General features: G+C 42.0%; 1 protein-coding gene across 1 annotated transcript in view; it reads right to left on the bottom strand.

Annotated features, from left to right (window-relative positions):
- The window catches only part of opn5 (opsin 5), a 50,429-nt gene extending 43,317 nt beyond the window's left edge, over positions 1-7,112 (bottom strand). The window contains exons 1-2 of the mRNA XM_034150417.1: positions 7,053-7,112; positions 4,042-4,188 (exon numbers count right to left, since the gene is read on the bottom strand). Of these exons, the coding sequence (XP_034006308.1) occupies positions 4,042-4,174 (133 nt within the window). The 5' untranslated portion in view covers positions 4,175-4,188; positions 7,053-7,112. The remainder of the gene's footprint in view (positions 1-4,041; positions 4,189-7,052) is intronic.
- Between the last annotated feature and the right edge of the window lie 20,147 nt (positions 7,113-27,259).

Raw genomic sequence — 27,259 nt, 5'->3', positions numbered from 1 at the left:
TTTCGGGACATGTTAATTTTGTATTGTTAATGTTAAATTATTATGTCCTTGGTAAAAGTGTTTTGCTAATGTAATTTTGTTTTATAAAATTAAAATTTGTCTCAAGCTTTGTTAAAGTGTTTCACACTTTGTAATTCTCGTTTGCCCTTCCCAGCCACCGTACCTTAGTCAATACCATTAAAACCAATGTAAAATTATGAAGGAAAAAAACATCCATTTAAATTACATTTTGTACTTTCTATATTTCACAGGCTACTAAAGGAAATTAACCTTTCAGCAAATTCTCTCGACAACTAATGAGTACGTTTATCAAGTTATTATTTTTATATGTTTAAGTTGACATAGAAATGTTTATGTAACATGGTTTGGATTTGAAAAGGTTAACATTTGTATTTATGTTTTTTTCCAGTTTCCACAAGATGAGATGGGTGTGTAAAACCTGTGACTTTCAATCAAATAAAAGGATAGGGTTGTTAAAGCACTACAAGCTAAAACATGGACATTTTTCCCGGAGCCAGTCAGTCCCTTGTCTTTACAATGATTGCCCTTGTTCATTTAGAACATGTAATGCCCTTTATGTCCATTTTTCCCGACAGCACACAGAGTCAGCAACAGCAAGGGCAGTTCTTTCATTTAGTTGTCTACTATGCAGTTTGTTTCATTCAGAGAGACAAAACATTGAGCATCTTGGCAGACATTTGAGGAGATATGAAGTTGTCGCATGTGTGTTCAAAAACTGCAGCTTCAAAACCAATATATATTCAACCTTTACTTCTCAAAGACGGAGGAAACATTCTGCACATGGCCCGGAAGACTTTAAAACTGAAGTCTTAAAAAAATACCCTGATCCCACTGTTGCTCAGGATGAGTCAGGTTATGGAAGATGAGGAGAATCCTGAGCCCTCTGTTGATGAATGAGAAGATTTATCTCGGTTCATAAAAGAGAAGTTTGGCCAACTCTTCCTAAAACTAGAGAGCACTTTCAATGTGCCAAACGAGTGTATTGATGAAATAGTAGATGAGCTTCAGTTCATTTCCTGCACTGCCTCCGGTCCAGTTTTAAGAGATGTGGTTCAGTCAACTTTAAAGAGTCATAACTGTGATTTGGATGCAGCTGTATTCTCAGATTTAGTGAAAAATCTCTGCGAGGCACACCCTGTAAGTTCAGCTTTGGGAACAGATGGACCTTTTACTGACTTATACAACATAAATCAACATAAATGTATATAATGTTGTTCTTTGTGTATTTCCTGGAAAACAGCAGTTTTTTTTACAGGGCTGAAGGGCTCCCCTCGCCTGCCTGGAGGCAGGAGGGGGAGAGCCCTCCATACTATAGTCCCTACACACTCTGCACAGGGTCAATGGCTGAGTGGGGGGACAGAGGGGGCACTTGCGTTCTCCCCGTGCTCTTTAGGGACTCAGGAGGGAGAGTGCATAGTGAACCCATACAGGGCTGCGGACTTTCCCTGTCTGCCTATGGGCAGACGCACGGGAGTCCTCAGCACTATTTTTGAGCACACTTTTTTGCGAGGCAAGCGCGTCAGGGTGTGCTCTATCGGCCGCAGCCCGGACTTCTCCACGGTTACAACCGAGGGAGAGGTGAGTGAGGCGCAGTGGCTGCTAAAGCCGGTCAGGGACAGTGAGGTGGAACGGTGTGATGGACGACAGTGCGTGCATACATCGGGGCTCCGCCCACTGTACCCATAGAGTCCAGTAGAGGGCGGAGCCTGTGAGAGATATAACGTCGGGTTACGTATTTTAACCCTTGTTATATAAACACAGGCGGAGCCCTCTACCTTGGGGGCACTGTCTGTCCTATACCGCTCGCTGAAGAGTGGTGTAGGATGGTGGTCAGGAGGCGAGGCCTCCTTTTATAGGGAAGTGAGATGCGCACGCATTCAGGTAGGCCTGCCCCGGGGCCGGCTACATCTATAGAAATCTCAGTAGGTGAATGCTTGCATGATAAGGTAGTACCCATAGAGTCCAGTAGAGGGCTCCGCCTGTGTTTATATAACAAGGGTTACAATACGTAACCCGACGTTTTCAACACAGATTTCATTCTTTTAAGTTTGTAAATGGAATTGGGCAATAAAGGCATAATGTGTGGTAATTGTGCAGAATTATTAATTATTTTTATCCTTACCACAAAGAAAACATATAAAGTCTGTCTCAGTGCGCGCACACACACACACACACACACACACACACACACACAACCACACACACACACACACACACACACACACACACACACACACACACACACACACACACACACACACACACACACACACACACACACACACACACACACACACACACACACACACACACACACACACACACACACACACACACACACACACACACACACACACACACACACACACACACACACACACACACACACACACACACACACACACACACACACACACACACACACACACACACACACACACACACACACACACTTCTTCCAATTATAGTCACATTTTCTAAACAGACGATTATCCCAGTCAGTAAACTCCAGTTTTGAATGGGGTTTGTATTCTTTTCTCCATTGATTGAGCCATCCGATTGCTGAACTCAAACAATTAACGTGTCAAACAATGTCAACGTGAGGTTATTGAGCTGTGAACCCACACAACAGTCATTCAAACATCTCTATTCTTATCTCCTATTTGTAGTAAGGCTTTATGTTCCCAATGAATTCCTAACTGTGTCAAGGCACCAACCGGGGTTGCTAGAAGATTTGTGACAGGCTTTATACTGCTTTCATTTTATTTAACATGCTGCATGTGTATAATCTGTACACATAATGCCTACACTATGACTTTTTATTTTAATTTTATTGGAATAATGGTTATGGCTGCATTTCCATGCAGATAAAAAAAACAAAGCAGATAAAGGTGAAGCGGGAATAAAGGTGATGACAGCCAATTTGTGCCGCAGGGGAACAGAAGGAGCTAGATGATGACTACAATTGAAAGCCAAAAGCACATAAGCCTATGATCGCTTATATGTAATGCATTTACATTCAACCAGCATCTCCTCAGCTCAATGATATATAAAACAATTCATGTCAAGTGTTTGTGTGGGACGTGTGTTCACACAAACCAACAAACAGATTAAAACGTTTGAATTCATGTGGTTGTTTTTCCTGTTTCTCACTTCCACTGCATGCAAATGGCAGTGTGTGCGTGTTTGTTTAGCAAATTAAATTATATCACAACACAATATTTCGTAAGTAGATTCCATACTGAGGTGTTTCTCTAGATGTGCCTTGGGAATGTGTCTGCAAAAGCTTCCTGGTTGAAATCTGCATAAACAGTTTCAGCTTTCAGATTTCTTATTAAAGAGCAATTTAACACCCTGTTTTTACAGGAGCACCCCCTCTTGAAAATGTATGTGATGTTTCCATTAGAGTTTATGGGTGGAGTGTCCCAGGGTTCATCAGAGAGATTTTAAATGTTTTTGGGGGCTCATGTGGAAATAATTATTGATATCTGATCTAAATCAGCCTGTACGTCTCATTGAAAGTCTACAATACAAAGTTGATAAATTGTACATTGAACTGAATTTCTTCTAATTGGGTCACTTCACAAATGCATTGTCATCATCATAATAATCTTGTTTATTAATTTCAAGTTCACATGCGCCAACCGTGCATGCAGCCTGTTGCAGTCTGCCTGCTAAATTTGAAAAATGTTCTGTAATCACAGAAGATATACATGCGCACACGCAACCAGATGCAGATAGGAGAGGTGGCAGAGCAGAGCAAGCTAACGGCGTAACCTATGAGTCAGACAGACGAGCTAACGGTGTTAGCCAGGAGTCAGACTCACATCTTGAGTGAAACTGAAGTATTTCTGAAGTATTTCGATTGATTGATATTGCCTTGCAGATTATGTTGGATATACACTATGCTGATGATAACACATAAGCATACAGCTTGATTGCAGCAACATTCAGACAACAAGTGGGGGAAAAATACATAAATGAAGGGATAAAAGAAGGTCATTTTGCAATCGGACTGACCTATGATGCAGATGTAAATTGCTGCGATGATATCAGCCTCTTTGGAGAGTTTCGAGGCGAAAGGGTCACCATGGAGGAGATAATGGGGGACGTATGCAGTTTGGCTCCACGTCTCGTTCTCCATCACTGCCATCAGGCGGGAATGTCCTAGGAAGTGGAGAAGAAGGCTGAAACTGCTTCTTCAGATTGAAAACAGGTCACACACAGGCACCAGGTATATGGGACACATAATTGCACATGCAGTTGATGAAATGCAAAAACAGGCATAACGTAATACGTGACACATGCCAGTGCGGGGACCCTAGCAGTAGATACAATTGTCAATCATCTTGTAATGTGCTTTCCTACGCTGTGGCTAGAGTGTGTGGATGAAGCACTGGGTTGTTTGTCACAAATTGGTTTATATGGAAGCTTGTGGGGAAGTTAGCTCGTTGCTATCATTAAAATAGCAACAGTAAAGATAAGAATGGCCCCCGCTCTGACCTGGGAATGTCTATTTGAAGCCAACATAAGTCACCTTTGTGATTCGTGTGGATACGTTGAGCTTTCAAATGTGTGTGTATGAGTGTGTGTATGTGCGTGATTGTGGTAGTGGGGGGGGGGGGGGGCATTTCTGGGCCATATGCTTGGGACAGTTAATGAACCTGTTAGGCAAGTTGTTTTGATTAAGTGAGCCATCATGTTGTTACATTCCTTTAGTACCATTTGAATTCAAACTATAAAATTACCTGCCAACCCCAACACAGAGTGCCACCGTATATGTAATAAAGCTTACATACTTCAGTGTTTCCCCTATATACAAATATTGTAATGGTGTATTTTTGCTAAATCTTGAGACATTGCCACTGTATGTACTGGCAGCGCCGATTTTTTGCTAGGGCGCCAGATCTGGGGTAGCTCTAGGAGGAGAAAATATTGTTTTGACCGTTGGCGCTCATCCTAATTTTTGGCCTTGATGTAACAACATTCATAATTAAGTAAATGTAACACCCTTTTCACCCCGGTTACACTTTTAATTTGCCCTGTACGATAGGCGCTGTAAGTGATGAAAGTGGGGGATGTTGGCTTATCAGGCGCCCGCAGCCAAAGTGCGAGCATGGGAGTGAGAGTGAGAGTGAGAGTGAGAGTGAGAGTGAGAGTGAGAGTGAGAGTGAGAGTGAGAGTGAGAGTGAGAGAGAGAGAGAGAGAGAGAGAGAGAACACCGTTGTTATTATAATCTGGTGCTAGCTGCGCTAACGGATATAAGAAGTAGATGTTTCTACAACCAGGGTGGAGGAGAGCTCTCCTGTCAGACTGAGAGGCTCAGTGAGGTAAAGGACTCTCTGAGTGTTTAATTTTATCTCAGTGGGTCTCAAACAAATATGTGTTTACAAATTATGTAAACACATATTTCCAAGGCACTCCTTTATAATTATTAGGATAAATAAAAACAGGTTTGAAATCATTCCACTGTATATAAGACAGTAAACCAAAAATATTGTTTAAAGTTGGAGAGATACAAAAATATGCATAAATAAATAAATGTTAAAGGTGGGGTAGGTAAGTTTGAGAAACCGGCTCGAGATACACTTTTTGTTATATTCCATGGAATGCTCTTAACATCCCGATAGCAATGAATATCTTAAGTGCTTTGACAAAAAATCCATAAAAAGATTTCATCTGTGGAAGCCGTAGTACTGTAAAAAGTACGACCAATCATTTTAGCCGGCCCGGCTAAAATAACTGGATGGCCTACCTGCCTGTCAGCCTTCCATCTGTGCACAAACTTATCTCGTGCCCTCAACCCCCAATACATTTGAAGCCATTTTGACGTATATTACCTATGTCAATAAGTTTCTGTTTTTGTAGTGTATTTGTCTTTTGTAGAGATTTTTCATTTATTCTTTATATATAAAATCTCGCCTAGGGCAGCAAATTGGCTAGAACCGGCCCTGGTACTAGGCCTCAAGAGCCTTTCTTGTGCTGGCAGACACATAGAAAAAAATTGGCGGGGCGCACTTCGCACGCGCATACACTAAAAGATTCCACACGCTCCACGCTCACATTATGCTGGGCCCACGCGCCTTAGCACCGCTGCTATGACTCCATCCTAGGGGAAACACTGTACTTTATTATTTTAGTCCCTTAAAAAAAGAGTCCTGTTGGATACATACGAATAAACAATGACACACTATAGAGTAGTAACAAATTATCAAATTCAATTCCCCTTAGGTTTGACTGGAACCAGAGTTCGCGTTAACCACATTTTTTTAACAATGACGGAAAGATCTGAAAGCCGTCCGTCATGTTGACAGATTAGAACAAACTCAGAACAGCGCCAACGTTTCCCCGCAGCGGGGCTCCGGTATTATGCCGTGTTATGCATGCCCGCCCAAAAGTAAATTATATAGTTTCCAAACCTAACTTTGCCGAACAGATCAACAAAAGTATTTGCTTTACGCTGTGCGCAGGGGCGCCGCCAGGGATTTTGGGCCCCATGAAAAGATATCACATTATTGGGCCCCACCACCAGGCACAGGCCATGCCAACCAAGCACAATTGCTGTAACCACACCTCCAGAACCCAACCGACTCATTTATGCTTTAAATAACTCTACCTGTACAGGCTTGCATCTATCTTGTAGTCCAATACTAACTGCACAATATTTACTGGCACTGAGCAGTGAAAATATAACACTGTGCAGACGTGCAACATTCTGCTGCAGTAGAATTCACTATTTGATATAAGACTAACATTCCTGACATTAGATCTCAATAGTCATCTTTTATGGTGTAAATGCCTTTTTAATAATAACATTTTTGAATGGAACATTCTCAACATGAATGCATAAAGCCAAATAAATATAACTTAAATATGTGGGAAAATACTGTGTTTGAAATGTACAATTTAAATTAGATGTTAGCTTTTTGTTTTGATATATATATATATATATATATATATATATATATTTTGTATTCCAGTCTCCCTTCAGATATGATAAATGGCATGTCATTCAACACAATGCTGCTCACCTCCTTCAGTTGGGAGAAAAGCTGGTTCAGGTTCAGCCTTATGGGGGGGCAGCAGGGCTGCTGAGCCTAAAGATGGGATCGGTTGGTCCTGGCACCAGGGGGAGGGACAACTGATTTAGTATGAATAGCTGATGTACCTGCATTTATTAAATGTCAGCTAAAAGAGCAGTGAAATGAAAAACCTCTGAATTTTCTGTGAAGATTTTAACAGTACGTACTTAATGTCAGCTTAGTAAATTATTATTTACAATGGACTACGCTTAGCTAACAGACTCATTTCCACCACTCATGGACACCCACCCCTTTAGTCCCTCTCTCTTGTCTTTCTCTCCTTTCTTTTCTTTTTTGAAAGGCTGACTTTGTTAGTCATTGAGACATGGATGGTACACACGTAAGTAGCCTACTAGCATCCCTCCTCACATGCTCTCACTCTCTGCTAGAAAGTGCCGGTGCCGCACCGTGTTTGGAGGCAGGACCAAACCATTACATGTAAATAAAACTACATTAAAACTGGGATTCTTTTTTAGAAATAAGGCCTGCTTCTCCACATGTGCGAGGAAACGGCTTGTAGCTGCCACATTTTTGCCACTCTTGGACTACGGGGATGTTGTGTACATGAACGCCTCAGCTCACTCCCTTCATCTGCTGGACGCTGTCTACCATGGGGCTCTGAGGTTCATAACCAACTGTAAACCCCTCACACACCATTGCACGCTGTACTCTTTAGTCAACTGGACATCATTATCAATGCGCAGATCACTGCACTGGTACAAACTCATCTATACCGCTATGCTTGGACTGCTGCCCCTCTACATATCCACTTACATATCACACAAACAGTACAGCTATAGACTACGATCTCAACATTACATCACTCTGTCCGTCCCCTCAGTTCGCACGGTGCTTGGGAAAAAAGCCATATCATACTCTGCCCCCTCGACCTGGAACACACTTCAGCAGGAACTTAAGCTGACCAGTTTGATACCCATCACAGATTTTAAACTAATTTAAAAAAAGCTGGAGAAATCATCTGTGGGTGTTTGCACCTGCTATATCTGAATACTGTACTGTATATGGATTTCAATGACTACTTTTTTTACGATGTATTTTATTGTTGCCTCTGTGTTTAGTGTCCTGTCTGTCTGTAACTATTGTGTGGTAGTGTTACCACTGACAGGTCTCTCTTGCAAATGAGACCTTGTTTCTCAATGAGATTTTACACCTGTATAAATAAAGGCTAAATAAAAAATAAATAGAAGGGGGTGTAATTACAGGGGATAATTACATTTTGGAAGAAAATAAGTTAAATTAATCGTAAGTCTAGTGAGTACATTATCAATATAACGTTCTATTAATGTTAATTATTGATGAATGATGAAAGGTTACTTTTTTTACATTTTTTTCTTAATGTTCTAAAATTGTTTGGGCCCCTGCCAGTCACGGCCCTTAGAACCGTCCTAACTTTTCACCCCCTTGGCCCCTGGCTGTGCGTGCTCCCGCGAGGTGCTGTGGGCATGCATAACACGGCGCTAACAGTTCACGAGCGAGCGTCCACACCCCCGTTGACAGTTCACGAGCGTGCTCTCTCCCCCCCGGCAGAGTTGTGTACAGGCCGACGGGTAATAATGGATTTTGACGGAAATGTTGCGATCCTGTCCGTCAAAATGACGGGCAGCGAAAAAGTCTAGCGCAACCTCTGACTGGAACATATTCAATCATAGATTGTCAGATGGCAGTGGTTTGCCCTTGCTGCACACGCCACTGAAACCCCAAGCCACTTATCAAAAACAGATGTCACAGGCATCAAGAAGAGATTTCCTTACAACGATTTAGCAGAGAAGGGACCCAGGCTGCATGTGCTACAGCTTTCCTCATATGATGATTAATGTGTTGTCAGGTTTAGAGTGGTCTCGGTTGTGCAGGTTCGAGAAAATTATTCTCAGTATACATTTGGACAAACTAACCTGAGAAAAGCATGGATGTAAATACCACAATGAATGAGGGCTCAGTTCCGTTTGCTGTTTCAGTTTCAGGGTCAAGGCACTGTGCGTGCTGGTTCACTTTCACTTGTAGTGGATTATTATTGGGACACTTAAAGTACAATGCCATTGTTAAGGTTATCAGTAACACCTGTGCTTCCCATACAAGTACAAAAAAACTCCATGCACCAAACAGAAGCACACATCTAGAAATAATGCAGAATAAGGCAGAAACAGCTCAAATCTCCCTCTGATTTGTTTACAATTACAACGCCCTAATTAGTTTCACAGCTTTCATCATAACTTAGCCAATCCAATACATGGATGACCCCGTTTTTCCTCTGAAAGTTAATCAGTGGCGCATGAACCTAAAACCAGTGACTCTCAATTAAAATGATACGTTGATCGCCGTGGGCTCTAGGTCCATTACGATATGCATCTTAAGCCCCGCCTCAAATGAGCTGAATTTAGCTTTTAGTGCAGTTTACAACTTTTTGCAATACATTCTCATTATTTGAATAATGGCTTTTGAAGAGTTGGTCCTGTGTTGTTGTGTTAGGGTTAACTTAAAAGAAAAACCCCATTTAAGGTCAATGAGAAAAAGTATTTTTGGTCCCAATGACGTTACATAAGTGACAGAAGTTTTCCACGCCAGGATCACTCCCTGGGGGCTTTAATCCAACATATGACAGCAATCAGTAGTAGCTAAAGAAGCAGAGAAGCAGAGTGTGTGTTTTTTAGAGCAATGAGCCTTCAGAGGATTGAGAGTTTGTTGTCGGGATAACAGACTGTTGAACAAATTGGCTTTCAGACTGTTGGGAACATTTTTCGGAATATGGGGTTTTGGAACAATTAGCCTTCGATATAATGAGCCGTCACTGTTTAATGCCCCATAAATCCTCTGTAGTCTCATTTAGCCACTTGGTAGCAAAAACATTTTTAAAGACATGTGAAGCCTATATTGCCTCCAATTAGGGCAACAGTTGGGCTAGACCAGACCTGGGCATCGTACGGCCCCCGGGCCACATACGGCCCTTTGGTTGACTCTGACCGGCCCGTGTAAGGCTAATTGGAAATGACAAAATAAACATATTTTCTAACTTTACCTCATGCATGGACTAAAGCTGCATTGCTTTTATTTTGAAGTTGTTTTTTATTCACGTGCATAATGACGCAATACGTATATCAAGACGTGCACATTATTGGATCCTTGTCACAAGACGACTTTAGCCCTCAAAAAAATGTCCGCTAAAAAAAGAAAGGTAGATGCTGAATGCAGGGTTTTCAACAAAAATTGGACTGCTAAGTATTTCTTTACTGAAGTCGGAGGTAAAACCGTGTGTTTAGTTTGCGGGGAGCAGATCGCCGTGTTTAAGGAGTACAATGTGAGTCGACATTACGAGACAAAACACGCGGAGAAATATAAAAACTTGACTGACGCTGAAAGGGCGCGGACATCGGAAGCTTTGCTAGCTAAGCTGCAAAAGCAGCAAGGCTTTTTTACCAAGCTTCACACATCCAGTGATGCAGCAACCATGACCAGCTTTGTGATATCCCACAAAATTGCTAAAAACAGTAAGCCGTTCTCGGAGGGGGAGTTTGTCAAAGAGTGCTTGGTGGACTCTGCAGCACTAATATGCCCTGAAAAAAAAGCCGCATTTGAGCAAGTCCCGCTGTCCAGGCGAACCGTGACTAGAAGGATCGAGGACATTGCGGGGAATCTGGAGCTTCAGCTGCAACGTGAAGTGGCAAGTTACGACTTTTTCTCCTTGGCTTTGGACGAGAGCTGTGATGTCCGCGACACAGCCCAGTTACTCGTATTCGTCCGCGGGATAACACCGGACTTCAAGATTACGGAGGAGCTGGCAGCAATGCGGTCGATGAAAGGGACGACGACAGGGAGCGATCTGTTCACGGAGGTAAACGAGTGCATGGACACGCATACATATGTGAACAAACATTTTCAATTATGAAGTTTACGAAATCCAGGTATAGATCCTCTCTCACTGATGATCATCTGTCAGCTGTGCTTCGCATCTCCACCTCAGACATTCAACCTGACTTTGATGCACTCGTTAAAGCCCAGCAGAGACTAGATTTCTCTCACTGAACAAGAAAAGAGAACTTAAAAACACCAAATGAGGTGGTTAGACTACAAATGTTGGCATGTAAAGGCACCAACTAGCAGTGAACTGGGACACTTTCTTTGGAAGCCTTTTTCTCAAAATCACAGTTCAGTGATGTTTAGTGACAGTTCAATATGATGTATCTTGCTTAATATTTGGAGTACAAAGACAATATTGTGATGTCTTTAGAATGCTAAGAACCTCTTTCCAACAGTAAATGAAACTCAAAATGTGTTTGAGTGAATGTGACTGAAAATGTTCACTAATATGAGTCACAAATGGTGAAAAACGTTCATTTTGTTTACCATTGTTTTGGGAAATTTGATTTAATAAATGACATTTTTTTGTAAGGCAACCTCACTTTTTCATTGCTTAACTATAACATATACTCTTACCAGCTTGTCAAAACAATGCTATTTACTGCTTTTTATAAAGAAATACAATTAATATTATGCAGAATTGAGTTCAGCCTTTTGGCCCGGCCCTCCACAATATTTTCAGTTTCTCATGTGGCCCCATGGAAAAAATAATTGCCCACCCCTGGGCTAGACTGTTCTCAGGTTTTGTATAAATCCATCCATCCATCTTCTCCCGCTTATCCGTGGTCGGGTCGCGGAGGTAGCAGTTCCAGCAGAGAGCCCCACACTTTCCTTTCCCTGGCCACATCAACCAGCTCTGACTGGGGGAACCCAAGGCGCTCCCAGGCCGGCGAAGAGATATAATCCCTCCACCTGGTCCTAGGTCTACCCCTCGGTCTCCTCCCAGCTGGACGTGCCTAAAATGTAGTTCTGCTAAATCCACCGCGGAGAATAACCAGAAGGGCAATCAGGCAACCATGGCAACCATGCTCGGGGGGTCTTATTCACTGCTTTTGGTGTACTTTGTGGCAGAAGTACAGCGCCACTTACAGGCCCGGCATATGCACTACAGCGTCTCCAGCGGGTCGAGCGGTCTCCTATGGACGAACACGTTTCTTTTGCCGATTCCGTGTGGACGGAAGACTTTTTTGATATCGACCTCAGTTCGTTTTCGTCTCCGTGTGGACGGGGCCTAAAAGTACTATGATGGGTTACATACTGAGATTGAATTTCACTTTGCGTAGTGTGCTGTGTAAATGTGGTGACTAACATTTGGTTTAGTTAGAATCCTCCAACAAATGAATGGAACAACAAGCACAACATCAAGGTGGTAAAAAACAAAGCAGATGAGAGGATTATAGCCTCCGAGTGTTCAAAGGGACTTAGATTTGCTTCAGAAGGTGTGCCGTAAACTCCTAATGTCTTCTGATATCAAGGAAAGGTCACTCTCAAGGAAAGACGTCACTTTCAGAAGAACACAGGCAATTAAAAGAAAGGGTTTGTGTCCTTTTCCCTAACGTGGACCTGATAATTCAGGATGCCTTACAAAGAGAAACCGGCTATTAGGCCTGTCACGATAATTAATTTTGTTGGACGATACATTTTCCCGGAAATTATTGCGATAAACGATAATATTGTCGACCGTTGTAAGACCATTTTAGACCACTAACATAATGATAATATATAATAATAATTCAAGTACATCCTTTCAAACAGAACTTTTTATTGAACATTCAACATTGCAAATTAAATGTGAAATAAAATTGAAATATATAAATGATATATAATAAATAAAACAAATAAATGAAATTATAAAAAATTTATTAAATAAATCACACACAACCAAAACAATCAATTAAATAGACTCAGACTTGAAAACATAGCTTTCTCGTGGCCAAAACACGAAAATGCAGTAGTTTCAATAAATAAAGTAACTACGGAGCCCTGGAGGGTTCATAGAGAGAAAAATAAATAAAACGAGGCCACGTTTTATTAATTTGTGCGCACGAGATGTAATTCGTGGCCTCAATTTAATAAAACGAGGCTACGTTTTATTAATTTGTGTGCACAAATAAATAAAACGAGGCCACGTTTTATTAATTTGTGCGCACGAGATGTCATTTGTGGCCTCACTTTAAAGGGGACCTATCGTGCAAAATGCACTTTTGTACGTCTTTTATACATGAATATGTGTCCCCGGTGTTCCAGGGAACTCACCAAGTGTCAGAAAACACAACCCTCTCTATTTTCCTCCATACCCAAATCTCTAAAAAAAAGGGGCTGCAACGGATCTGATAAAAACTGACCCAGATTTGAACACTGTCCTGACGTCAGGACGGTGGCGCTACGGCTATTGGGCCAACTCCACCAATCAGGAGGAGACAGCCACGGCCATTGCCGTTCGAAAGCGCTGGAGACGCTGTAGTACATATGCCAGGCCTGTAGGTGGCGCTGTTCTCACAGAATTAGCCCTTGCAAAAACAGGGCTAAAAAAGTGCAAATTGAGCGAAATGAGGCATGGCTAAAATGCATGATCTGTTTGGTATTTTGAAAAAGTAAAAGTATAAATATGCCTTATTTAGTGGGAATGCTGATACAGCATTGCAACTATATGTTATTCTACGGACAAAATTATTATTATTCCGCCGGAATTTTGCACCTCTTCTCCTCCTGCATTCAACATCGCAGAAACTCCGTTCAAACATCAAAACGTTCAGCTCGGTCGGGAATCGATGGCTATCATTTGGATTATTCATAACTTTCATAATTCCAGAGATACATCCCATAATTCATCACATTTTTAACCATTGAAGTCAATGGAGAAAATCTTCAGACTTGAACAATCTTCATGCGACTTCAACTGCTAACTGTTCATTCATACTTTCACTCAGAAACCTCATTCCAACTTTAAAATGTTACACACCTTTCTGACATTATTCGTATAACACAACTTTTAAATCTGATTCTTACTTTTAGAGATATTAAACATTGTTCAGACCTTGGTAAAGAGGCTTTCTTCAGATTTTAACATTAACTAGAGTGCGTGATGTCACAGCTAGAGGGTAGGAAATCTTGAAATTTGCCTTCATATCTTTTTTTTAAACTGCCATAATTCCCAAACCCTACATTCCTGAGACATAATTTTTCATGACAAACGTAGGAAAACATCTCGTAGCTTGAAAAATTACAAATAATTAAGCAAAATAATTAAACAAAATGCCTCTTGAGGGCATGAAGTGACAAAAACGTTCAACATGTCTCCATTAAAACCCATTGTAATTTCAGGCTGATATTTCCTCACAGCAGCAGCCGCACACCTTTAGTTAAACTGCCAAAAAGGCCACATTATTAACCCGAAAGTACACAAAAATTACACTTCAGATACTCAACTTCCTTGACATGCTTCACGTTTTAAAATTTCACAGATATCTGTTATGGTTCTTCCAGAAAACGTTCACATGTAAGAGGTTTATCTCTCATTGAGAACAATGCAAACCTTTGATCTCTCAAAATTCACATGTGTGCTAACAGTCCAGCCGTGAAGACGTGTACGAGACAGTTTTGAGATTTCTTCAAATGCCGTTGCCATGGCAACACAATGCTCGCCATGAAACACGGTTTTCTCATAACTTCAGTGAAAATGCTTCAAACAGCCCAAAACTTCACAGGTTTGGTAACGATGCAGCCATCAACGCATCTAAGCGTATTATGGGGTGTCATCAAATGCCGTTGCCATGGTGACAGACCACTCGCCATGAAGCACGATGTCGCTGTAAGTCCAATGGAAACGGTCCGATGGTCCCCCAAACTTCGCTTGTATATCACCGGTCCAGCCCTCAACAGCTCTTCGTCAATTATGGGGTTTCATCAATGCCGTTGCCATGGCAACACAATGCTCGCCATGAAACACGGTTTTCTCATAACTTCAGTGAAAATGTTCCAAACGGCCCAACACTTCACAGGTTTGGTAACGATGCAGCCATCAACGCATGTTATGGGGTGTCATCAAATGCCATTGCCATGGCGACAGATCATTCACCATCAAGTTAGTTCAAAAGTTTGCAGTTCAAATATTCTGCTGCTTTTCCAAGCCTTTTTACTTTCTTTTCTTCACTCGTCACACATTCAAGCCCCCAGTGTTCATGTATCATTTCAATCTAAATTCTTCACTTTCTTCTTACACATTACATTTCAGCATAGCAGTTTAGCATCAGCTTTTCAGCATAAAGCATTCCCACTAGCAATTTCTTCAGGAATTGCATTCTCTAGTATAGGTATGGTCCTACACTATATTATTAAAATATAGCATGATAGGTCCACTTTAAATAAAACGATTTATTAATTTGTGCGCACGATATACTTTCTCGTTCGCACAAGATACTTTCTCGTTCGCGCGAGATACTTTCTCGTTCGCACAAAATACTTTCTCGTGCGCACGATATACTTTCTCGTTCGCACAAGATACTTTCTTATGGTAAAACACATCGAACTGCCCGATTATTACGCCATATTATTAGTTTTAAGAATATGTCCGGTCGCGTGTGTGTGTGTGTGTGTGTGTGGGCATTTGTTTATGATAGTGTTGTTCGTTCCGGTGCACTCCGGCAGGACAATAGTAGCACTACATCGAGATTAAGATTAAACAAATTTCTTTCACTTGGGAATACACATATAACTATGGAGAACCAGATGTGTGTAAATTACTGTTCATGGTAATTTTAAAACAAATGCCGGCACAAACACACACACATCATGCGCCCTGGTGACCGGACATCTCCTTCATAAAACGAGTAATAGGGGGAATACTCTGGTAGTTTGATGTGTGTAGAGGTGTGTGTGGTTAAACGTAGCAGCCTCGATCTCTATTCAGCTGTTCTAATGAAGGGAAACACAGTGAAGAAAACAGTAAAAGGCACAGCTCTTTGCAGCTGGTGCTGCTCGTCTCAGATTCTGCTGAGTTACACGTTACTGCCTCCAGTGCCCTGTACGACGAAGCCAGTTCAACAGACCCTGGATATGTTTGAGTTACCCGGCTTAACTAACCCTAACAAACGCGATCTCGCTAAGCGGTCCTACGAAGCTGGTTATCAACTCAGTAAATCAACCAGGGTTTCTCTGTCCGGCTGAGAGCGCGTTCACGTGAAAGGGATGGAGTTAGCAACTAGGCATGCCAGAAACTGACCATGATCAAATTCGAAAATCGGACAGCCCTGGCGAATATTAATCGATTATTTGCCGCCCCCCCGCGAGAGAAAAAAAAAAGTATTTTCGCAGAGCTTGCATTTTACTTCATTTGCACTTGTCAGTTCGAAGTAGTTCCACGAGGAACTCTTCTTTGAACGTGCCGCTTTGTTCATCTTTAGTTGTGTTCTCACTGTTCTGTATATCGCCAATAAATCAATCGCACGTGTGACGGAGAAGGGGGGGGGGGGTCGCTGTGTAGCAGGCTGCAGCAGGCAGCAGCAGTCTGCACTCCAAGTTTACAGTAAAAACAAACTGGTGGTGTGACCAATGGCCATTTACAATTATTAATACTATTACTATTATTAGCATTAGTCTATATTTTGGTTGAAACTAAGCCAGGAAAAAAAAGAAAAACATAGATAATAATAAAAAAATATATAAATAAAATCGAATTTTAAAAATAATTTTCGATTATGGAGACTGTAACGAATATTCGAAAAATTGAATAATCGCTGGCATCCCTATTAGCAACATTTGACCAATCACAAACATGGAGAAGCATGCTGACAGCACAGCATCATACTTCATGAATGAATAGTAAATAGCAAATCCTGCTTCGTAGTACAGGCCACTGGTGCCGCAGAGATTTCATAAAGTGAAGGAGGTTTTCCTTCTATAAAACAGCTGTGTGCAGCAGATAATGTGAGAGTCACGGACATGAATTCATAGATGAAAGCAGACTGGTTTACAGACTCTTCTGTTTTGCGAATCCGGTGCTTAAACAAATAGCTCTAAACCCCTGGCCAAAATGTCCCTAAATGAAGTCTGAGTTTGAAATATATCTCAAATAATGTATGCACTGCCATTTCTCCACATAAACATAACAGTCTGCAATGAAACGGTTGTCTCCTCTGTGCTCCACTTGGCGCACCGGTAACTTTCTCGTGCGAACGAGAAACTAACGAAATACTTTCTCGTTCACACAAAATACTATCTTGTGCGCACAAAATAGTATTTTGTGAGAATGAGATACTTTTTTTTTCTCCATGAACCTTTAGGGGCTCCGTAAGTAACAGTATATATATATATATATATATATATATATATATATATATATATTGTTACTTACGGAGCCCCTAAAGGTTCATGGAGAAAAAAAAAGTATATATATATATATATATATATATATATATATATATATATAAATAAATAAATAAATATGAGCACACATTGTCTGTCTCACAAGCAAAAAACCTTGTTAAAACAAAACTCAAGTGTACAGTCCACTGTCCATACAAAGACCCAGATGCCTCAACAGGCCATATCCAAATCTATAAATCAAAGATTTCGAGCAAGGAACACCAACATGTTTACCTTGTGGGGCTTAAGGCAGGATCTCTCTGGGGTAGCAATGTTGCCAGCTGTGCTGAACATTCTCTCTGAGCTAGTGCTTGTTGCACAAATGCACATGTATTTCTTTGCTAACTTGGCCATTAAAGGAAATCTCCTCTGATTATCACGCCACCACATCAAGGGATCGGATGATGCATCAACTGTTTCTTCCTGGAGGAACTTTGTCAGCTCTAAATCAACAAGTACTCTTTTTGGGAGCACAGCCTGGGGCTGACTTGTGGTTAATTGGGCTTTTCTGTTCTGTAGAAGGTCACTCAGCCTCTTCTTCCTGGCAGGTGCTGGTGGGGGTTCATCATTTCCTCTGCAGCTTTACTGCAGCTCTCTTCGCTGCTGGCACCTTCTCTGCTTCCTTGTTGCTCTTTCATGTCCAGTAGCTCTTGCACAAGCTGTTGCCTGACATCATCCAAGGCTTCTGCATCCTCCATGCTACCACGATACCCTGGATCCAAGACGGTGGCCTTGGTCAACAAGAGCTGGATATTTGGTGGGTTGTATTTCTGTGCCAATACCCTGCACATGTTGCTCTTTATGTTTTCTGTGAGTTCAGTGTCATCGGGGCCTGGTGAAAAAAGTTCGCCTTTTAGTAGTTCCAACACAGGCTTAACTGAGGACACTGTGACATGTTTTTCCGCTGATAGCACATCTGTGAAATCAGCCACTGGCTTCATTGCTGCATTTATGGATTCTAACACAGAAACATCCTGCCAGGTTGGGTTGAGGTGGCCATGTTTTCGATCCTCAATGAGGACACGTCTTATGGCTGGGAGTTGCTCCAGCACCCTCTCTATCATAATTTGCTTTGTTCCCCATCGTGTGGCGACATCCTGTGGGAAAGATAACATGTTATTTTTCATTAGTCTAAATAAATCAACATAATTAAACAAATACTACTTTTTCCATTTCCATTATTTATCACAAATAATTGTACATGTTATTAGAATGTAACCAATGATCTAATAAATGCTAATGAAAGAACATTACAGGTCCATATGTAAGTCACAAATTAAAAATAAGAACTCTTAAATCTTAAATTAACCTTTAAAAAAAATGTTGTTGAATATTAACTCAACGATCAATGATTTATCCATCACTCACCAGTATTAGACTGTGTTGGGTGAGATTGGCTTCAGTCTGTGCCTTCCTCAGGTCTCTCTTCTTTAGCCAGCTGAGGTTGAAGGTGTTGACAAGATTCCTACACACTCCCATGGCACGCGCTGTGCAATCCTTGTCACTGTCCAAACCATGAGACACAGCCAAATGGAGGTTGTGGCCAAAGCAGTTGAGCCATGGCCAGCCGAGTTGGCATATTGCAGCCACCATGTTAGCACCATTGTCTGTGGTTATACACGCCAGTTTGCTCTCCTTCAGCAGACTGCAGGTTTTCTGCAAGTATGTTAGCAGGTATGTACCTGGTCTCTAAACACTTCGACTGCAGAGTCCAGTCATCTGTAATGTAATGCACGGTCAAGCTCATGTATGGTGTCATATTAGAGCTTGACCACATATCGGTAGTTGCAGAGTAAAAAGAGATGTCTTTTAACTCTTTCAGAACTTTGTCTTTCACCTGGTTGTACAGACTTGGAATGGCAGTTTGGGAGATGAAGGTTTTTTTCGGCAGTTCGTACTGCTTGTCAAAAGTTTGCAACATTTATTGAAATGCTGGTTTTTCCAACTAATGTTAAATGGCTTCATCTCTTTGGCTATGAAGCGGCTTACGCTGTCAGTGAGCGTGCACCATTTTGTGCTATCGCGTTTGTATTTGCATTGACGGGCAAATGCATCGGTGATTGCAAACTGTCGGGAAGGTGGGGGCTCTCCATCTCCAGCTGCCGTGTTTGCTCCCAGCTGGGAAAACGGAATGGGGTGGTTATGTTTTAGGTGTAGTTTAAGATTTGTGGTATTGCCTGCTTTTGTTGCTACCTTTTTTAAACAAATGTGACATACCGGCTCATTCAAATCCGTAGGTTGGCCTCGTTCATTTGGCTTGAATCCAAAATACTCCCACACCGGAGATGTGGAATTAGGTTTTGTAACCAATTCCATTTCACTTTAAATTCCCCTCGAGTAAGTCACACGTTGTCTCCTGCTTGTCGCTATATTATTAATTTGGATGCTACACTGTTGCACGCGGAGTGTCCTGACCTGGCTGTGTGTGAGCCCCGCCCCTCACAGCGCACCTGGCTGGCAGACACAACGCGCCTGGCTAAAATGCTGGTCACATCCTTATGTAAACAAACACGCATGGAAACAGCAATTTATTGAGGTCAGAAAAGTTATCGAGCTCATTTGTATTTATCGTACGATAAGTCAATTAATTGTTTATCGCGACAGGCCTACCGGCTATTCCATGGAGGACGTAATTAGTCTGTTTGGGAGGACCATTCAATGCATGGTGAGATACTTGGTGGTTGAAAATAAGGGCTTGAATTTGGCACTTTGGACACATCACAGCTTGGAGCATAAACACACACTGCATACAGGACTCAACAAACATCTGAAGCGGAACCATCCCTCTGGTTCTCCGCTTACACAGATTGACCTGGAATACAGTAGGCTCCTTTCATCAAAGAGTATGCTATATTAAATATTAAAAATGTAAAGCAAAGCAGCACTACCATAATGAAACATGAAGTGAGGAGCTGAAGACCAGGTGAAATGCATTAAAGTGTCGTTATGCATATCCAGAATGTTCCTCCATTGTCATTATTCTTGTTTTTACATCAGAGTCTATGACGGAAATATAACTGAATATGGAGAAATGTGACTATTTTCCAATGTTACACAGCAACTCTAACTGTATAATGAAATATTTAGTAGTCCTTTGTACTTATACAGTTGGATTAGTGTGGTCAAGTTGTAAATGTCATGTAATTATTGCATACAATATAAAAAAGCAATTAAACCACAGTGATAATATATTATGATGAAAAGCTTAAATTGGTGCTGAATTGCAGGTTTCATAATTCATACTGGTGAAGACCTTATCCTGAAGCTTCCCGGCGTGTGAAAAAAAAAAGGAAAACTAAAATAAGAAGCCATTATCAATCAGCGACAGAACGCAGATTAATGATTTTGTGGACAGAAGGCCAGGGATTAGAGTCAACGGCCTTCAAACATGTCAGGTTTATCTAATGGCTTGTGTCAGCCCGCTGTGTTAACTGACTTGACAATAATCTATATATTTAGCCTTAAAACATTTAGTCTTTAATGAAGTTCAACCAGGAAGACCGTTTTTATATCCTGTCAGTCAAATATTTCCATTTTACTACGCTCACCCCTCCCAATCAGTGATCGGGGGCGTCACTCCCCAGTTAAACCTATGACTTTCGTCTCTATTCCCATAAGCCAATCACAGCGCATTGCTAAACCTTTAAATCTGCTCTCTCCCCTCCTGACAGCTGTCATTTCAGGTGACTCGACACAGCCCTCCTCCACCCCTTCCACCTCCTGTTCCTCAGAATCCAGGGTTCACGTCAAGCTTAAACCAATCTTCTTCAGACCTCCATCAATCCCTTCATGCCTCCACCACCACCATGGTCGAGAGAGCTTTTAGGGAGGGGCGAAAGCGCACGCAGCAAAATAATCCTTTTATTTAGATTACGTTGTTTTCGTAATCGTTGCAAGCCAAAATCGTAATCGAGATTAAAATACGATTAATTGCACAGCCCATGTTTTGGCTTAGTATTCCCCTCCCGAATGATAGTCCCGCACAACGGGGACTAATCGCCAAACACCATCACATTCATCTGTGTATTCTTGGCAATAAATATATATTGTTCCATCAAAACATGTCTCTCCTGATTGAAATGATGTATGCATACATGCCACATATTCATATGGTATTCAATTCCTGATTATTAATCCGAGCTCAAGTTTAGAGAACATTTTAGAATATAAGATCTGTGGCAAACACACATTCATGATACTTAGATGTTCGGCTTGATGGTTCGAGTAGTCTCATTTAGTCAGTGGTGTAATGGAACTAAGTACATGGACTCAAATACTGTAATTAAGTAAAAGAATGGAGCTACTTACTTTCCTTGAGTGTTTTCAAATTATGCTACTCTATACTTTTACTCCACTTAATGTAGGGACAGGGACAATGTGGCCGGCGTGTTATCGTCAGGAAGCACACCGCACTTAGCGTAAAAAACTCCGGTTAATGCATCTTTCCGTTTGGGGGAGGATTGCATTATGGCGTAGCCTGCGCTCCCACGAGAGCACGCCGCGGTGCGTTCAGGGACCTCAGTAGAAAATCGGCCCTTTCTGTGTCAGCCCCCCATGGGCAGAACTTCCTTTCATGGGGAGTTTTGCGGCGGAGTGGGCCACCAGGGAGTACCACAGCTTCCTAGCTGTGGCTCCCCAGCTGATTGCTCATCCCCTAACACAATGTTATGCGGAATGGAAGCACAGCTGTGTACTAACAGAGTGGATGGACAGGACGCTGAAACAGGGTTATACACTTCAGTTTTGCAGCATCCCTCCTCTGTTCAACGGCGTAAGAGAGACAAATCTACCATCCCAGGAGGTGATAGGTCTTTCAGCAGAGATTCAGACCCTGTTACAAAAAGAAGTGGTGTCTGTTGTGCACCCCCAGCACAGGGAGAGGGGGCTTTATTATATGTACTTCCTGGTTCCCAAGAAGACAGGAGAATTCAGACCCATCCTAGATCTCCGCAGCCTAAATCGGCACATCGCCTGCAAAAAATTCCAGATGTTAACCGTGAAACAGTTACTGGGGCTGGTGCAGCCGGGCGATTGGTTTACAACCATCGACCTGAAGGACACTTACTTTCATGTCGAAATTGTTCCAAGACACAGAAAGTATTTGCGTTTTGCCTTCCAGGGGATAGCCTACGAGTACAACAGACTGCCGTTTGGCTACTCCCTATCCCCACGCACGTTCAGCAAATGTGTGGCCACAGCGCTTCAGCCGCTTCGCGACCATGGCATGAGGGTTTTTCTTTTATCTGGACGACCTCACAGTGTGAGAAAAGGTTTTTAGAGAGTACTTGTCCATGGACAAGTGAGTTTGGCAATTTACTTGTCCGAATATATTTTTCACTTGTCCAGAATAGACAAAAATTGGGGCCACTGGAATCCTCTTCTTCGCCATCGTATTTTACATTTTCCCACGGTTTTTACGACACCGCTAACGTAAGTGAGCGGTAAGATTTTACTGCATCACACATAGGGTTGGGTATAGTTTGGATTTTCACGATTCCGGTTCTGCTTTTCGATTCCGGTTCTTTGAGAGGGTAAAAATAAGTCCCATGACAAACTGGGAGAAAAATATATTTATGAAAACATTAAGTCAAATCTGTATTCCTATTTACAAATCACTTCATACTGTTTATTTTATTCAATAATCGTAAGAAATTAAAGAGAGAGAGAGAGAGAGCGAGAGAGCGAGAGAGCGAGAGAGCGAGAGAGCGAGAGAGAGAGAGAGAGAGAGCGCTGCGGGGCTCGGCCTCGCCTCCTGTCCTCACAACTCTTATTAACCTGTTTCACGCCTTCCCCCCGGTACCGGGCGGATAAACGCGTCATTTGCAGGAAACAACGTCTAAGGAATCTTAATATTGAATAAAACTATGAATGTGTTATATCCATGTAACGGGAAGAAACTCAGCTAACTGATCTTTTTAATTTTTTTTTTCAAAAAAAAACCCACAATGCTAGCACTCAGCCTCTGAATTAGCCTCGATCGAAAAAACGGGACCGACAAAGGCACATAAACTCACTCAGAACTCCCTTATTACTTATCCTAGATGCACAACCAAACACTATTTTTTGGTGTCCTGGAGACACTGAATCTAACGGTGCCCACCTCAACACTCAGTGATAAACATTCGCGACGCTATCAACGAAAGCGTACATCATCACATGTGGAGCCAAGAAGCTAAACATGTAAATATGGCTTACCTTGGTCAAAAGTGGTCTTCAATGGCATTAAAACAATAAAAAAACGATGCTGCAGTTAATCCATAGGTTCATCCTATGTGTCTGTGCCTTCTTTGAAATTATTTCCTATAATCCATAAGCAATACAACTGCGTTTTAGTTTCCAAACTCCAGAAGGAGACATTCCTCCAGTTTAGTTTCGCTTTCCACACGCGAAGCGGCAACATTTTTTCTTTACAATGTGTGTCTATGTGAGTATCCTCCTTCGATTCTATTGGCTCTAACGGTCACAAGGGTATGTCAACCAACCAGATCGAGCAAGGGGGGCCAGAGATAGGTCAAATCCACCCAAATGACCCCAGATGGCCCAGTTTTTGGCTAAATCTCTCTAAAAAGGTCAAATTTCACTTGTTTTGCATCAATCTTGATACAGGGTACTTATTATATGTTGTACTTTGGATTCCTAAAGCTTTTAGTCTACTAACCCATCATCCAAGGGTAGTTTTCACTATCTGTAAAAAATAATTTTTGGACGGACACTATAATTTACAGTTTTTTACTATGTAAAATCTGAATTTTCTTTAAAATAAAAAACATTTATATTGATTCTGACACTTCTACATCCAACTCACAGGTTTATCATTACTTTGAGAAAAGATTATTAATTTAACCCTTTTAGAAGGGAAGATATGGTCATTTGTTCTGGGTATGTCATTTTCGAGCCTGAGACCTGAAAAACAGGCTCAGAGTGGAACAGGTTAATCACGGTACCGGACAATTGTTATTTGTTTCTACTCGGAACCGAGTTTTGCTTCCCAACCCTGCCACTGTGCTACACGTCCCGCCCCGCCCCCATCTAACAGTACAGAAAGCGGCGAGATGCATTTCCTTGGGAATCGACAAGCAGAACCGAAACTAACATTTCTAAACGAACAATGGCGGACACGGACAATTTACGAACGAGTTCTGCCTTTTGAAAACTGAATTTATCTATAATTTGTCAATAAATGAGGGCGAAAAACGTCACTTGTCCGCCGGACAAGTCAATTCAAAGATCTACTTGTCCGATATTGTAAATAACACGTCCCGGACGGTGGGACGTGTGCTTTTTCGCACACTGCCTCATAGTCATGGCCAGGTCCAGGGAATGGGCAATGTTTCACACAGCCCAATTGATCCTACACCTAACCAAGTTGGGTTTTGCGGTGAATTGGAAGAAGAGCAATCCCATACCTCACCAGCAGGTGCAGTATCTGGGGATGGTGCTCGATGCAGGCAGGCTACGTGCCAACCTGTCAGAAAGCAGACAGACGAGTGGGTGCTTCACCCGGAGGTGGTGAAGCAGATCTGGGCCCGGTTCGGGAGAGCGGAGGTGGACCTGTTCGCCAACCTTTCGTTCGCTTTAGTCTTCCACCCCATATTGGGGACAGGGAGGCTAAACTGCACCTCCTCTGCCCGGTGCGTGCGCTAGCATATTATGTCGAGCACACGGCTGCCATTAGGCGCACTGAACAGCCCCCCACCCCCTGGACATAATCCATTTATGGTTTCCCATGCTCCTTAGGGACCCAAGAAACATGATGCACAGTGAGCGCCATACAGGGCTGGAGAACTTTTTTTTCACTATAATAGTGTGCATGGAACTATTTTTAATTTAAAAAATGTGTTAACCAAAAAGCCGGTCAGGGGCAGTATGATGGGTTGTTGGACGACAGGGCGTGTATCCATCAGGGCTCCACCCACTGCACCCATAGAGTCCAGTAGAGGGCGGAGCCTGTGTGAGATATAACAGTGGGTTACGTATTGTAACCCTAGTTATATAAGCACAGGCGGAGCCCTCTACTAGGGGCCCTGTCTGTCCTATGCTGCTCGCTGAAGAGGGTGTTATGTGTAACGTTGTTGCCTTCTTGGCCAGGTCAGCATTGAAAATGAGATTGTATCTCAATGCTTTTATCTGGTTAAATAAAAATAAAAAAAAGGGTGTAGGATGACAGTCAGGTAGGCCCGCCCCCGGGGGACGGCTACGTTTATAGATATCTCAGTAGGTGAACGCTTGCATAGTAAGGTCAAGGGCAGTAACCATAGAGTCCAGTAGAGGGCTCCGCCTGTGCTTATATAACTAGGGTTGCAATACGTAACCCACCGTTTTATGACACAAAAGATTCAGACTTAGGTAATAACTGAGGTATTTTATGTCGTAGAACAAAACGTGAAAAACTTGTAAACTTGTGTTAACCACAGATCTACTGTATTTTCAGGAAACTTATCAAAAACCCAATACAATGAAACTCAAGGGAACCTGGAAGTGCTAAAATGCTAACACACTTCCTGGTAAATGACTCATTCCAGCATCACTCTATTGTCTTGGGGAAGTTGGATAGTATTGATGCATGGACAGACACACTCTTGGCTCGGCTTTTTATGGCATTTTGTTCATAATAACAAGGAATATTACCAATTCCTCATAATCTCAAGCCCATTCGTATCTGAACTTATACTTATACACAACTGTATCTATGTACTGTGAAACTCTTTCTAATGCTTTTTCTGAGTCTTACTGTAGGTTGAATCACCTTGTTCAAAGTCCCTTAGATAATGATACATTCATTTAAATGCTGTGTGGCGGAATGTGATGAAACATTTAAAAAAGCACAATAAATATGAATCAGATTGTTCCTGTCACATCCTGTTTACAAGACTGATGCTGTCCCAGGGCCATGAGCTGGAGACATTGAGGTCGCGTCCTCAATAGCTTTAGCCACCTGAGAGATGGCTAGAAAAAAATGTAATGCTTAATTTCCCTCTATTTATGACTTGTACTTCGTTTCAAACTATGGCCATGTGCTGTCCAATTTAAACAGTTTGATAAATGATGAATTCATGTTCACACACCTGCTCATCATTATGAGCCAACTTTGCCCTTAACAAACAGACATTCAACGTTGCTCTAGTTTGAAGTTGGAGCTGAAGAAAAATACCCATAATAACTTGTTAAATCAGTAATTAGCTTTTTTGGAGAGGTCCCTGGTGGCTATGAGACTCTTACTTTGTTTGTGCTTCAGGAGGAATTGTACTCAGCCACAGTCTTATTACGGCCCGTCCACACAGCGGCATGCGTTGAAGCTTGCCGGCGGGCGTGTCTGAAACTCGACCAACAACCAATCACATGAATCTCCCGCCCCTGACACACAAGCAGCGGTTTGATTGGCTAGAGCTTGTACTGGCATATGATTCGATTGGCTGACGCTTCTGCCGAGGCTTCAAAAGTTGAACATTGCTCAACTTTTGCAGCGAGCCACGCCAGCAAAGCTCCGCTTCACTTCCCACAATGCAGTTCGGCGAAAAGTGACGTCACCCTATTCAAAGTGAATGGTGAAGCTTTCCACGCACGCCGCTGTGTGGACGGGCCGTTATAGTCAACGTGAGGTTGTTAGTGATATTTATGGATAACAAATAAGTACTCCGAGCCCTCTTTGTTGTGACTGAATTGACCTGGTGATCATTAAGTGAATTATTATAAAAATCAGATAAGCTATCAAATCACATTCAAGAACATGTCTGATTACCAGAAAGATAAAGCCTGAAAAAATATTAAATCAGATACAACTATTCCTCATGTTTGTCTTTGCTGTTTCTGAAACATCTTTGACATTTCATGCTTGAAACTAACCTGACCTACTTTTTTCACAAAACTCAGGCCATTCTAGGAAGACCACATGTTTTCTCACAGTTAATAAAGCATGGTAC

This window comes from Trematomus bernacchii, unplaced genomic scaffold, assembly GCF_902827165.1.
Source record: "Trematomus bernacchii unplaced genomic scaffold, fTreBer1.1, whole genome shotgun sequence".
Classification (NCBI taxonomy): Eukaryota; Metazoa; Chordata; class Actinopteri; order Perciformes; family Nototheniidae; genus Trematomus; species Trematomus bernacchii.
This window is presented reverse-complemented; position numbering and strand designations above follow the sequence as displayed.